The sequence below is a fragment of the Columba livia genome, chromosome 18 (assembly GCF_036013475.1).
Source record: "Columba livia isolate bColLiv1 breed racing homer chromosome 18, bColLiv1.pat.W.v2, whole genome shotgun sequence".
In the NCBI taxonomy this organism is placed as follows: Eukaryota; Metazoa; Chordata; class Aves; order Columbiformes; family Columbidae; genus Columba; species Columba livia.
Window position 1 is genome coordinate 13,386,309 of NC_088619.1, and position 14,488 is coordinate 13,400,796.

The following is a 14,488-nucleotide window of genomic DNA, read 5'->3' on the forward strand; positions in this document are numbered from 1 at the left end:
CCCTGGACCAGGTGTTTCAAGAGGCAGCAGTTTTCCTGCAAACTGTGTGTATGCCATAAATAAATACATGTGTATGTTTGTTGTTATGTTACCATCTTGGAGCAGCGGGGACCCCTGGGTAGCAAGCATCTTTCTAGTGCAGGAAAAAGAAAGGAAAGCAAATGGGGTGGAAATGCATAGCAAATTGGGATGCAATACACAGCAGGGCTCTCCCTGCTGTGTGACCCCCAGCCCCGGGGAGGGGGGCAGTGGAGAATGAATTACTTGGGCATGGGAAGATGCGGCACTTGGAGGAGCAGGGACCTTGGCTGCACATCAGGCAGCACCTGTGTCCACCAGCACAAACCAGTGCCCGGTTTGCCGGCAAGGCCGGGCAGGGCTTTGTCTGTTGGGTCAATGTTTGCTGGAAATGTGGTGTGGTCAAAGTGTACGAGGTGTAAGATGCAAAGGGAGGGGCTGGAACGTGCAAGATTTGAGTGTTTTCTGGATTGCAGGGTTTGCCCAGGGAGAGGCTGGCTGGGACTGTTCCTGGGCTGGGGAGCAGGGGCTCGGCGGCCGGGGGGGCTGTCACTGCTCTGCGTGTCTGGGAGGCGAAACCCCTGCACCCTATGGGGGAAAGGATCGGCCTGGGACTTTGGAGCACTTGTTCCAGGGCTGTGTTGTCAGAGGGGAGGAAAGGGCTGGAAGATTTACTTAAGTGTGTGACATGTGTCTCCAGGTCATCACTCAGCGCAGCCCTGCGTGTCCTGGTGCTGCAGCGGGTGCTGCATGGGTGCTGGGCACCCCGGGCTCAGCGGTGCCAGAGATGGGCTGCGCCAGCCCTGGCTTGTGCCGCTGGGAGCTCCAGCTTTGTATAATTATTACCGAGGAGCGCTGAGGTCATTCCTGCCCCTGGGAGCCACCGCGGCCTGTCACGCCGAGACTGGCAGCAGTTCATTGCCGCGGGGCAGCTGCCGGAGTTGGGCGAGTGGCCGGTAACTCCGGGCACCGCGGGTTTAACGGCCCCGAGATGCTCGGGACAGGGTTTTCCCAGGAGCCGCCCCCGCCCCGCCGGTGCCCGGCTCTCCCGGGGCGGTGAGCGCGGCTCGGGAGCCCCCGCCCGCCGGCTGCCGGTACTGCAGCGGGACACCCCCCGCAGCGGCGGAGCGGAGCCGGTACTGCCGGTACTGCAGCGGGACACCGGCCGCAGCGGTGGAGCGGAGCCAGCAGCCAGGGCTGGAGCAGGAGCAAAGGAACAAGTTCGGAGGATGTGCTGGGCTGTAATCGCAGTAGGACTGAAGAAGTGCTGTATTCAAGGCTTTCTTCTTTTCTTTCCCCAAGTCCGAGTGCAAACAGCTGCTCCAGGATATGTCTAATGGCAAACTGGGTGATGTCAGGAGCACTGGAAATCTTCTGGGCAGGGGTATGGTCAGGTTCTGTGTTCAGCCAGAACAGTATCTGCCTCATGGGAGCCTTTTCTGACAGCCGTGTCTCACTGAACCACCACGTGTTGAATCAGGAGCTCCATTCCTGCTCATGGCTGAGGCAAAAATCAGCTAGTAGGAAAGGGTTCATGTCAGGAGGTTGATCGCTATGAACTCTATGTTGTCTGCATAGATCTGGGATCCAGGCTGGGCCTGGCCCTACGAGCGCCCTGCTCCGTACCTGCCGCAGCCGACGGCCGGCACCCCGAGGGCCCGGCGCGGGGCACGCCGAGTCCGGCAGCGCTGGGCTCTGAGCCCTGCGGGCTCTGAGTGCCGGCATCCCTGGGCACCAGCCTCACAACCGAGCTGGCGGTTGCTGTCTGTAAAATGGGCACGGTTGTGCTGACCTGTGCAGAAAGCCCCAAGGTCGCCAGCAAGATCGTTGGGAAAGTTGCTATGCGCTATTATTATTAATATTATTTTAAATAACATTTACAGTGCTGGTCCATGTGCTCCCCTTTTGGAGCCTCGCCGTTGTTTGCTGCTAGGCTGTTTGCGCCGTGTGCTGCCAGCCTGACCCCCACCCCCAGCACTGTTTCAAGCCAAACATTTTCTTCCTGTTTTTCCAAGTGGAGCGTGCGTCTCTTGTTTCATCTGGTTGGGTGATGCCAGGAAGGCAGCGTGAGCAAGTCTCTATGGCAACAGATGTTTATCGAGCCCCTGAGTTGAGGCACAGGGTTGGGGAGAGGCACTTCAGCCTCTGGGATGGGGTCCGGGCAGCTGCCCCGCTGCCGTCCCGCTGGAAGGACGGGGACCTGGGCTGCGGGACGGGCTGTCCTGCTCCCTCCCCAAGCTCCAGCCTCACTGAGAGGTCCTGGGTGCTCCTTTCTTTTCTTACAGGAGCCTCCTGACACACTCAGAACTTTGATTGCTTTCAATTGCTTTAGGTGCTCGTTGGGTATTAACTGCCCCTGGTCCAAACCAAGTTGAAGTTGTTCTGACTGGAGCAGATGGGGCAGTTGGGGTAACCTCGTCAGGCTGTACATGGGTGCCAGCTTCCCCAGCGGTGCATCCCAGTGTGCACCCCAAAACTGGGGAGAGGCATCTCCTTCTGGGACTCGTTCATTCTGGAGGAACGTGGATCAGCAATTTGGGGAGGTTTTGGGAACTCTGTACAATTCTCTGAGACCAGGGCTTGTCGTCTTCATGAGACACGTCCTTCCTCATCTCTATACACTTCTGGTAGAGCTGCCTGGAACTCAGAGGCTGCCAAGACAGGAAAGCACAGCACTGCTGTTACTCATTTCACATATTTGCAGCCTGTGGATATCAGCTGGGGGTGTGCAGTGCTGCAAGGGCCAGGAAATCAGATTGGGAACTACTTGTCTTGGTGGGTCTCCAGGCAAATATGCACAGTGAAGGCAAACAGCAAACTTACATCCTATTTTTCTTGCAGCCACACACAGGTACACACAGAGCTGCAAGGGATGAGGCTTCCCCCCCATGATGCTCACACATCTGCTCTCCAGTGCAGACCCGGCCACACGGGCTGGGAGCAGAGGGGTCAGGCAGCGGCAGGGAGGGGCTGGGGAGGCCCAGCCCTTCTTTCCAGCCCCACAAACCCTGGGTAGTGTCAGTGCTGACCCGGGTAGTAAAAATCCACGGTCCCTCTGCTGGAGGTGCAAAGGGTCTGCTGTGCATGGGCAGAACCTGGAGGGGCCAAGAACAAACATGTCCAGGCATGTGCCTGCCTGGGCAAGGGCACTTGCAGGCGCTTTTCTGGGTGTCCTTAGGGCTGGTTATCTGGGTGTCCTTAGGGCTGGTTACCTGTGCGGGGGTTAGTGTAGTCCTCCCCAGCATCCCAGAGCAAGAGCAATTCCCAGCATCACCGGCAGCTTCTTGGTGGGAGAGAGAGGAGCGCTTGAACCTGCAAAGCCGAGAGGAGGAGTTCAGCCTCGCATGGTGCCCAGGTGAGCAGCAGCCCCGTCCCGCACGCTGTGACGCGGGGGAGCTTGTGCGGAGATCTGGCACCCACTCTGCTCCCCCCGGGATGGCGCTTCACTGGCCTCAGCATCCCCTGCCGCCGCCTGTCAGGGCTGTGAGTGGCTTTGCTGTGGTGTCAGGGACATTTAGACACCTTTAAGGTGGCACTGGCCCGGTGACCGCGGCCGGGGGCCGAGCCCGGGGAGCTGCAAGCTGCAGCGGACAGCGATGGGGCCGGCGGGGCCGGGACACGGACGGGGCCGGGACACGGACGGGGCCGGGGACACGGACGGGGCCGGGGACAGGGACCGCCGCTCGGTGGCGGGAGTGGTGGCGGGCGGCGGCCGCCAGATGTCGCTGTTCCCGCGGGAATCCCGGCGGGGCGGTCCCGCTCCCGGTGCCGGTGCCGGTGCCGGTCCCGGTGCCCCGCACTGACGCAGCATGGGTGTGACGGCGAGCAGGGAGCCGTCGTGCGGCTCGGGGACGATGTCCAGCAGCCGGCACAGCAGTGCGTAGACGTGGACGCTCTCGAAGGGCTCCACCAGCAGCCCCCGCGCGAAGGCGGGTCCCACGGCGCGGAAGATGGTTTTCATGTTCATGGCCTCGTTGTCAAAACCGTGTTCCCCCTTGTTGAACTGCACCTTGTACCGCTGCAAGGGAGAGGGAGGGGTGAGTGCCCGAGCCCCTCAGCCCCCCAGCATGGCCCGGGTCCCAGAGCAGCAGCTCTATGGGCCGATCCACCCCCCTCCTGTGCATGGCTTTCGTGTGCCACGTTCTGCAGCCACAGGGTTTAATGGTCTGTTTGGTTTCTTCGAGTTTTTGAAGTTGATCTAATAATGTTAAACTTTGTGGAAGCTGGAGGGTGCTGCCCAGACACAGCTGGCAAGCAATTACACCTTTCAAGCTCCCCCTTAAATGTCAGCGCATCCAGAGCTTGTTGTACTGAGAAGCTTCACTTGGGAAGCTGCCTGCGGGCCTTGGCTTGGGCTTTCCCTGATTGCCAGGCCAGGAGAGGATCCTGCAACTGGGATTCCGTGTTTGTTCAAGTCTTGTTCCAAGACTTCTGGACCCTTTTTTGTCTGAACTGCAAAGGCTTTACACAAAGAGCTGGAATTCCCATTCATTTGTTGGGAGACCAAGGCGTGAAGCCAGGCAGGTACTGGGGTGCCATGAGCAGGGCAGGAGGAGAGAGGCAGAACCCCAAAAGTCGGTGCAATATGTCTGTGCATACATCTTACCCCATGGATCACATATCCTGGATCGCTGTACAACACGAGTGGGGTGATCCGGGAATGGTTGGCGTAGTGAAATCTCCTCGGAAAGTCTTCTTTCTTGTACACATGTAGGTTTGGGTGGGCATCTTTCAGGACTGAGTACACATGCTCTAATTTTCCTTCTTTTGGCAACAGCAGTCCGTTTGGTCCGTAATCTAAGAGTTCGAACTCGATGTCTTGGAACGTGAAGTTCTCTACTGTTTGGATGTGAATCTCGTTGGTCTTTATGACCGTGTCCATGCCGTGGTCGGACGTGATGATGAGGTTGAGGTTTGGCTCCAGACCGCTCTCCCGGATACGCTGCCTCAAGTAACCGATGGTTCTGTCCACCTGCTCGACCATGGCTTTTCTCTGCGTGGATTCAGGGCCGTACTTGTGTCCCGCCGAGTCTGGCTCACCGAAGTAGAGCGCGATGAAGTCGAGGTTGTTCACCGTGAACCATTCCATGGTGGTGTCAATGTTCTCTCTCCAGTTGGTTTCATTGCTGTAGTTGAACAAGGGCGGCTCCACCAACTTCATATTCACCTCTTCCCCTTGATATTTTGCTTTTCCTCCAGGGAAATAGATAGAGCCTGTCTTTAAACCCTGTCAGCGAAGACATTGCGTAAACTCACCTGCACTCGCTCTGCAGCATCTCTCCATCTGTCACTGCAACCACATACTAACGCGGTTAGTTCATTCAACCCCCTAATGTCTACCTCTAATGAGGTTTTTCTTGCTCGTTGCCAATTAAAAGTGATTAATTGAAAGCACTGCCCTTCCCAGAACTCCTGCACTTTGATTTTCTCACTGTGTTAGTAACACTAGCTATAACTTTGGAAACTGTGATCTGTTTGTAGCTTGCATGGACCCGCTGGCTCTTGACCATCAAGACATTAGGGTGCGTTTTACTTCAAGTTCTCACCCTGAAGTCAGTGGGACCAGTTTGGCAGGTAGATACAGGCAAAGGTCCGTGTGTTGGGCCAGGTCTCAGGTCCTGTCTCAAAGGCTCCTGGGGAAGCCTTGCTGCCGTGCGGGCGGAGGGGGCAGCAGCCCCGCCACACGGCCCGAGGGGGCCCGGCTGAGGCTGCGGAGATGGGCTTTGTGCCCTGGAGCACGTGGAACCCCTGGGCGCATGGTGCTCCCTGAGGAACCGGCTGAGGCTTCTTTAAACAGGAAAAGGATAACCAGTTTTATTAATGTCTTAATAAAGCTGAAATGCATCTATTATTTTTTGCTATTTTTAATAGAATTATCATAATTATTCCTGCCGCTGTCTGGGGATTTAATTTTTTTGCTGGTCTAATTAGGTTGCGTTTCCAGTGAGGATGTTAGCTCACGGCCACTAGAGATCGTGGCTTGCCTGTGGCTTTTCCACCACGGCAGCAGCAGGAGCTGCGCGTGCGGGGCTGTGGGGGTGCGGTGCCGTGGGGCAGCGGGGCTGTGGGGCTGTGGGGGTGCGGGGCCGTGGGGCAGGGGGGCTGCACTCGCCTGTCTCTGCGCGGTGATCCAGATGGGCAGGCTGCCGTTGTCCCACCAGCTGTCGATGCCCTGCGTGGTGTGGTAGGGCAGCTTCACCCCCGTGCTGGTGTTGAACCACATGTTGTGGATCACCCCGTGGTTCTCCAGGTATCTCCCTGTCCGGAGAGGTGCGGGGGGTGAGCCCGGCTGTGGCTGGGGGGTCTCGCCCTGCGCTGGGCGATGCCCTGGGTGAGTGGGAGCTTGTGCCCCGCGCACCCCATCCAAGCTCTCCCTTTGCTTCTGTTTGCCTCCTTCCTCCCCCTGCCTGCTACAAGGGGGTTCCCAGGGCAGGGAATGGGGTGCTGGGGGGGTGTCTGCTCCTCCCACGGGGGTGTTGGTCACACGCCGGGACACCCTTGCCCTGGATGTGCCGGTGCCGCCTGCAAGCGCTCCCGCCTCCCTGGCACAGGCAGGTTTGCCGTTATCCCACGTTCAACTCATTGCTTCTCTGTTTTGCTTCCTCTGTTGTTCACAACTGGTGAGGCCAATGTGCAGCAGAAATTCCCATTAGGAACTAAAGACTTGCACTTTATACTGTTACATTTCATGCTATCTTTATTATTCTGGTCCTGAATACCACACAGTTACTTCTGCACGATATCCCTGTCCTCTCCTGTATCGACAACACCTCCCTGCCTCTTCCCATCAGCACATTTCATTAGCATGTTCTACTTTTTTATGCCAAGGTTATCGAAAATCTTAAGTAAGATTGGCTCCACCATCGATTCCTCAGGAATTCCCCTGTTGCCGTCCCTGCAGCCTGACGTCTGCTCTCCGCACCACCCGCTCTCCTCTTCCCTGCAGCCCGTTACTTCCCCACCTTAGACATTTTGTACTAATCTTCATCTTCTCCATCTTAACTAACGATTTCCCGTGTGGTGCTGTATCAAATACATTACTGAAGCCCAGAAAGATTAAATTTAGTGCATCTCCCTTGTCTAGAAAATCATTTATCTTATCGAAGGAGGCTATCGGGTTGGCCTGGTGCTATTTACCGTTGATAAATACAAGTTCATTTCTATCACTTTCTGCAGCTATCGCCTCGTTTCTGCTCTAGAGCTTCGTGTGCAGCCGAGGCTGGTGCCCGCTTCGCTTGGTGGCATCGCCGGTGACCAAGCCTCGCGTTTGCCGTCCCCAGGCTGCAGCCGGGCTCGTGGCCGGCGGACTCACCGGTCAGCAGCGTGAAGTGGCACGGGCTGGTGATGGTGATGAAGGCGGGAGTCATGTACTGCGCCTTCACCCCCTCCGCGGCCATCGCGTCCAGGTGCGGGGTGTCCACGTCCTGGTCATAGTCCCACCGAAAGCCATCAAAGGACACCAGGAGGACTTTGCTGCGGCCGGATCGCTGCTGCACGGGGACTCCTCCTGCTAAAGAGAGGGCAGCGCACAGGAGCCCGAGTGAAGTGAACATCTTTGTGCCCTTGAACTGGAATAGCCCAGACATCCAGAGAGCTCACGTTAATACATGAGGGATGGGACTAAGTTCGGCTCTTATCTAATCTCGAAGTTGCTGATCAGGCCCGTGGCTTCAGCCAGCACTTCATATCAGAATGAGCCCCTCAGGTTTTTGTCTATCTGAGATAGATTAGCTTAGATGTCTTTCTGGGTCAAACACCAGATCTGCCTCCTCCATCAGTGGCGTCGGATGCTATTTCGGTCCTCGCGGATGGGAAGAATTGCTCATGTGGCAGGAGCCCGTGTGAAACCCGGGAACAGGGGCTTGGGCACTTGGTTTGCAGGCTGTAGAACCGAGCCCAGGCTGCGCGGGAGCCCGCTCTGAGCCCCACCTGCCCCCCACCTGCCCCCCCACCGGGGGCCGCTCCGCTGGGTCCCGTCTGTCCCTGCCAGGAGTGCCGTGTGCCCCCAGAGCGGCGGCACAGGAGCTGCCGGCCGGGCAGCCCCGGCACTGCGGTTCGCTCCAGGAACTGCTTCATTATCAGTGTTTGCTGCCCTGGGTCTGATGTTGTCCTTCCTGCAAGGGCAGAGGGGCCTGCCAGGCACCGAGGGTTTAAAGGGCTCATATAATAAAGATGTTATCGCTTACCAAGCTCAGGAAAGTCTTAAATATTCAGTATGTTGTTCTGAGGGGGGTCAATAAGTCCTTGTGCCATTGCTAACAGCACAGGGGAAGGTCCTGATAAGTTATCGTGTTTGTCGGCTCCACTGAGAGAAAAGATGCTGGGGAGGTGGAAACGCTGCTCTAATCTCAGAGGAGCACTTAATAACAGGAGTGTCCCAAGGCACATTTTGATATCTGGTATCTGAGGAGCACGAGGCACAGATAAAGAACGTCACCTTTGGCCACCCTGCCTGGGGACACTGTCGGTCTCCAGCTAAAAAGGCTGATGCGGTTGATTTTGCACCTGTGGCATCCCAAGCACTTGTCCGATGAGCAGATGTGACCAGGTGTCCATGGCTGCTCCGGGGCTACTGTGTCCCTGCTCAGCACCCTCTGGATCACGGGCCCCTTACTGGCGGTGCTGATCCTGCGTCCTCGGAAGCATCGTGACAATGTGCAACGAGCTGCGCTTTGGTGGCACGAGTTGTCAGTCCCAGCACCTACTTGGGGAAGAGGGTCCCTGCAAAGGTGTATTGGGCTGAGACTGTCCTTCCGCCACAGTTAACTCAGAGATGACAGATGAAGGGGCTAGAAAGTAGAAATAATGAGCACAGAGAAGTCCCCTGCCACGGAACAGCCCTGTTTGCTGAAACATGGCACGCAGGGGCAAAGCCTGTTTCCAGCCTTTGCAGAAAACGAGGTGCTGAGCACCCCTTGGGTGGAACTGTGGGTCCCCACGGGGGGTGGATGCGTGTGGGCAGCCCCAGGGATCTATGCTGGGGGAGCAGTTTGGTCAGGCAGGCAGGGCTGGGTGGTTTTCCCTCTTTATTTTTTATTTTTAAAAGGAAAATCAAATCACAAATTTCTCAAGGGTGCCACTTGAATTTCAGTGAGGAATGCCACACTTTGTCCCACATGAAGGTCCACTTGGCTCTGCAGGGCACGTGTCTGCAGCTCCATTACTGACTGGCACAGCTGGGGCTGCTCCCAGCAATGAGATTGCTGAGCCGGGCCCCACGGGTGAGGCTGCTTGGCTGAGGGAGGGGCTGGGGACCCTTTATAAAAGCCCTCCATGGGTCTCACGGCCCTTCTGTGCTGGCCTGGGCCCCAAGGCAGATGGCAGGAGGAAGGTGCTCCAGCCAAGCAGCTCGGGGAGGCTGGAGAAGCTGCACGGAGCTTGGCCAAGAGGCTTTGGTTGCTGCAGGGAGCTCCTCAGGTGAGAACTGGATGTCTGTGCTGGGAGGCAGGAGTTTGGGTCTCACCCTGTGAACCTGCTCCCTCTGTGCTCCCGAATCCCAGACTGCGGGAAGCCGGTGTGGGGGCTGTGGCGTCACCGCAGGTGTGACTGCGGACCCGTGTGCCAGCGGGCTGAAGGAAGGTGGTGGCGGCTGCGGTCAGGTTCCCGGGGTCGCAAATGGCGCCTGTCCCGGGGCCCGGGCGGTGAGCGGGGCCAGACCCGGGCTGGCCGGCGTTGTCCCGGCCGGGCACGTTGGGGCCGTTCCCGCGGCCCGGGGGGACCTCGGCACCGCCCCCACCCCGGGCCCGGCCGCCAGGCGGCGCTGCCCAGCCTGTCCCGCGGGTGCCGGAACGGGGACGGGAGCGTGTCCTGCCCAGCCCCCGGGGACAGATCCAGCGCTGTGTCCTGTGCTCCAGGAGCCGCCCCCTGGGATGTCCCCCCCAGCAGGAGAAGGGACCCCCCTGGGACGGACCTCGGGGACAGCTGCTTTTCTCCCCTGCACAGGCACACGTGGAAACTCTGCCTGGAGCACAACCACAGGCTCTAATGCTCTTGAGATGTTGCCAAGGGCACGTGTGGTCCCCGCAGCCCCCTCGCACAGGAGTCCCTGCGCTGCCACCTGTGGGCTCAGGTCAGGCTCTGGCTGACAGGTCTCAGCAAGCGCAGGCTGGGGACAGGACAGGGTGACAGCCTCGGGAAACGAGCAGGGAGCTGGAGCTCAGTGCCGGGGTTGGGCGAGGTGTTTGGAGCCCAGGGCAGGAGCACGGCGGGGTCTGGGTGCCGGGGCTGAGTCAGCGGCAGCACTGTCAGCCAGACCCGGCTGTCATGCCCACTCACTGCCTGGGGCTGTCTGCCTTCTGAGTGCTAAATTTGCTCATGGATTGAAAATCAAGACTCTCTCCTGAGGAAGCCCCGCGTGTGGTGACTCAGCCGGCACCACCCGGACGGGCTCCAAGTGTGCTGGGTCGAGGGAGCACTGGGGGATCTCAGGGTTGGGGCCTGGGTAAGCCCTGACTCAGCAGCAGCTCTGCTTACCAGGGCTGGTGCAGCACCTCCTTAGGAGGGTGACCTCTTTGCTATCCAGTTGCATCTCTCCCATGGGACAGCCCTTGGGGAGCAATGCAGCACCGTGCTCAAGGGACAAAGAGACAAGAGCAGCGAGGAAATGGCTCAGCAGCCTGGCCTGCCCTGAGCAGTGAGTGAGGCTTCGCCTGTCTCTTCTGCCCCAGGTGAGCTGCTCAGGATGCCCATAGCCCCCTGCACCTCCTGGGCAGGACCAACACCTGAAGTTCCCTGCAACCTTTGGTCCCCAGGAGAACGGCTTATGGCTAAAGCCCTGGCTGTTGCTCTCCACAGCCAAACGATGGCCCTGGGTGATGGTGAGGTGCATTAGTCCCTTCTCTTCCCTGCCAGCAGTGGTCATTCCATCTCACACCCTTGTCACTCTTGCTGGGTACCCATGTCTGGTTCAGAGTCTGTGCTGCTTTGCGGGGCTCAGCACCAGGCTTTTCGGCAGGCCAAGGCCTTGGCTCCTTGTTCTCCTCCCTGCTGAGCCCTGAGGAGTGGAGCAGGGTGAGCACTGGCTCTGCTCTCCAGCTGGGACCTTTCCTCTGCTGCTCAGTTAAACCCAGTATCGACCGCTCCATCAGAGCCTGGGGCTCTTTCTCAGCTTTCTTAGCTAATGGCTGTGTCTGCCTCCCATTGATCCTCAGCTGCAGAGCTCATTGATTAAGTACATTTCTTATTACACTTAATGGTATTTTACTCCTTTCTGTGCTTACCTTGTGCCAGATGCTCACCCTGCACATGTGTCTGCCAGGGGGAGAATTCCTCTGGTCAGAGCAGTGTCCCTCCCTGGTGCTGGCCCTGTTCTCCTCCCCTCTGTCACCACCCTTGCCTCCCGGAGAGCCAGGAGGGCTCCTGCTGGGGGCTGCAGGTTCCTCTCGCTGGTACTGCCTGGGGCTGGTACCAGACGAAGGGGAGGAGATGGGTCGGCACATGAGCTGGTGTCACCCGCTTGGGGTGGAACTGCCTCCCTGTAAGGTTATCTCCGACTTCTCTGCAGTGAAAGGGTGTTGTCAGTCCAGGAGCTGGAGCAGCCCTGCCCTGCGGTGCTGCCTCTGCTGGCCCCCCCGCGGGCGAGAGGCACAACTGGGCACGGTGTTTTCCTCTGCTTCCCCCCCATGAACACCTTCACACTCAGCACGCACCGCGTGTTGCCTCGCTCTGTGCCTCACCTCCTTTCAACTCTCTTGCATGCATCATTCAAAAGCCATAACATTATTTGGCATAAAATATTTACTTAACTGAGCTTTTTGCAAATATTCCCCTCCATTATTTTTCCTCCTTTTGGGAGCAGACACTGCTTCTCCTGTGCTCTCAAATGGCTTCTCTTAAATAATACAACAAGAACATATGAACACCCAGTAGCCTTTTCCTTTCTCTTGCAATACCCATAAATATAACGGTGTCACTGATCCATTACAGCTACACCAGGACCGGGGCTCAGGAACACCCGGGAGCGCAGGCCCTTCCTGTGTCACTGTGCTGCTGCTGGCAGAGGGACAGGCAGGGAAGGAGCTTAGGGAGGGAGTGTAAATACATGAGAAGATCTGACATGATGCGGAGTATTAATATTAATTAAGAAATGTTCCTTTCAGAAGGGACATCTGCCTCTTAGCAGAGGGAGTGCAAGACTGAGCAGTCCCAGTTTGGTTCCGCCTTGGGATGCTGGGCTGACTGCTCAGAAGAACATTCCCTGTGGCGGGTAAATGGCTGGTCCTGGGAGGGCAGCCAGAGGCGTGGGGATGCTGAGGGCGCTTTGTGGTGGGCAGCAGAACGGGTGATCCTTCAAAGCCCTTAGTGAGCAGGACAGAGTCTTTGGGAGCCTGAGAAGACCAGAAAGGGTGGGTTTTTTTCTCAGCAGTGTATGTGTTGGATGGTGAACACGTTCGCCCCATGTATTTGGGCACCAGGCTGCACATCCCCACTTTCCCCTGCCGTGGGCTGGTGCTTGGGCGATGGTGGCTGTTCCCGCAGGGGGTGCTGTGGGGGACCCGGGTCGCGGTGCCCGGGGCGGGGGCCGGAGCGGCCGCCCGGCGCTGTCCGCGGTGCTGACGGCGGGGCCGGGCCCTGCGCGCTGCTGCCCCGACTCCCCGCCATCTCCGGTTCCAGCCCGTGTGCCCGGAGGGACCGTCCTCCCTCCTCCCCGAGGGACAGCAGGTGGCGGGGCAGGCGGAGGGAGCCCCTGGCCCGCGGAGCCGTCCCTGCTGGGGGCCCGCTGGTCTCTGCGGCTCTGGCCGCGTGCTCCGGGGATCCCCGGGTGTTGTTTTCTTTCTGGCAAGGTGTAAAGTCATCTCAGAGACAGGAGAAACAGCAAATGGCAGGAAAAATCCCCACAGAAAACACCACCGCAGCGAGGGGGCGGGGGTGCAAAAGGATGCTGTTCCCTTACGTGTGTTGTCATTGTCCTCATGTGAGCTGAGCCTCCGGGATCTCACCCTCTCTGAAGAAAGAGTCAAACAAATGCATTGCAGGGAGGACCTGTGGGTGTACCTGATTTGTGTCCCCCACCCAGGGCAGCTGAGGGAGCTGTGAACTGAATATCCCTTGAGCCTGCACCGGTCTCATCTGCTGGCCGTTCTCAGGAATAGCCAGTGTGGTTTTGATCTGAAGCTGATGGGGCAGGGATGTGGGAGAGTCCCACAGGATGAGCGGCTGGGTGGCAAAATGGCAGATGAGTGTTGCCAGGTCTGAGTACTACAGATGAGAACATGCTCTTAACTAGAAAAACACAAAGCTGGCCTTTAATTTAATATTTCCTACTTGGAAAAGAGACCTTGCGGTCGCTGAGGGTAGTTCTGTGAAAATACCATTTCAGTGCCCAGTGTCAGTCAAATAGGCAAATTGCTTGTTAGTAGTTATTAGGAAACAGGCTGAAAACAAACCAGGCAGCAGCTTTATGCCAAGGTGTAACACACCGCGTCACGGTGCAAACGCTGGGTGCTGTTTGGGTTGCCCAGTTACACAAAGGAGGTGGTTGAACTAGAAAAGGTAAAGAAATGGATGACAAGGCTGATCAAAGGCACAGAACGTCTTACGTGTGAGAAGAAGCCAATAAATTAGGACTCTCTTGGTTAGAGACAACAGAGGTGATATAGGATTGCTCTATAAATTCAGGAGTGTTACAAAGGTATAAAGGAAATGGATCTTCACTGTTTCTCGTAAGTAGGTGGCATCAAGTGAAACAATTGGGCAGCTCCATTGCACGCAGCGCTGCTGCTCCCTCACCCCCTCCTGCAGAGCTGCTCCCCTGCTGGCCATGGTGTCCAGCCTGGGACGTGCCCTTGTGTCACTGAGCGCCATTTGAGTGTTTCCCTGTTAGAGCCAAGTGAGCAGACCTTTCCCCGTAATGCTGGCGAATCCGTGTTCCTGAGGAGCCGTTAATTGATTTCCCTTCTCGCTGTCCCTGCACTGCCGTGGCCGCCCTGACGCTCGCCCGCCTGCCCTGACACCCGCCCTGACGCCCGCCCGCCTGCCCGCGCTGACACCCGCCTGCCCGCGCTGACACCCGCCTGCCCGCGCTCCCGGGCAGTGCCTGTGACAGGCAGATCCTGAAACTATTGATAAACACTCATTGGGGCTGGAGCCTGGGAAATTGCCAGCAACCCCAGCGGATTTCTCTCTTGCCAGCATCATTTTTCTTGATGACAGCATGTTCCCAGGTTGGTCAGGGAGGGGGCAGGGCTCCTGGTAACTCTTTTTGGTTTTATGCATGAGTTGTTTTAAAAGATCCCTGCATGAAACGGGGAGCCGGTCCCGGCAGTTATCTCTGCCCTCCAGCCTGTCCCTGCAGAGCGCTGGGCTGGGTTCTGCTCTGAGCTTTGCCCAGGCCTGAGTCCCTGCTCACAGCTCAGCCTGGCTCTGGCTCCGCAGGCTCAGGACCGCTGGACCCTGCTGTGCCCCGTCCCTCTTTCTCTCCAGCCCCTCTCCCCGCAGGCCGTTGCCCGGCACGGCACGCACACAGGCTGCG

General features: G+C 57.9%; 2 protein-coding genes across 6 annotated transcripts in view; one reads left to right on the forward strand and one right to left on the reverse strand.

Annotated features, from left to right (window-relative positions):
* Positions 1 to 14,488, forward strand: part of RBFOX3 (RNA binding fox-1 homolog 3) — a 130,828-nt gene that overhangs the window by 4,329 nt on the left and 112,011 nt on the right. The window lies entirely within an intron of this gene.
* On the reverse strand, positions 3,242 to 7,571 carry ENPP7 (ectonucleotide pyrophosphatase/phosphodiesterase 7). Its single transcript, XM_065034316.1, has 5 exons — positions 7,331 to 7,571; positions 6,131 to 6,276; positions 4,625 to 5,245; positions 3,823 to 4,036; positions 3,242 to 3,330 (listed from the first exon to the last, which is right to left on the reverse strand). Exons 1-5 carry the CDS (start codon positions 7,569 to 7,571, stop codon positions 3,242 to 3,244), a joined length of 1,311 nt encoding a protein of 436 aa, XP_064890388.1.

Coding starts and splice junctions, on each gene's coding strand:
- ENPP7 (XM_065034316.1), bottom strand. CDS start 7,571: ATGTTCACTTCACTCGGGCTCCTGTGCGCTGCCCTCTCTTTAGCAGGA. Junction 6,277..7,330: donor CCACTTCACGCTGCTGACCG/GTGAGTCCGCCG, acceptor CTCTCCGGACAG/GGAGATACCTGGAGAACCAC. Junction 4,037..4,624: donor CAGGATATGTGATCCATGGG/GTAAGATGTATG, acceptor TCTCCCTTGCAG/CGGTACAAGGTGCAGTTCAA.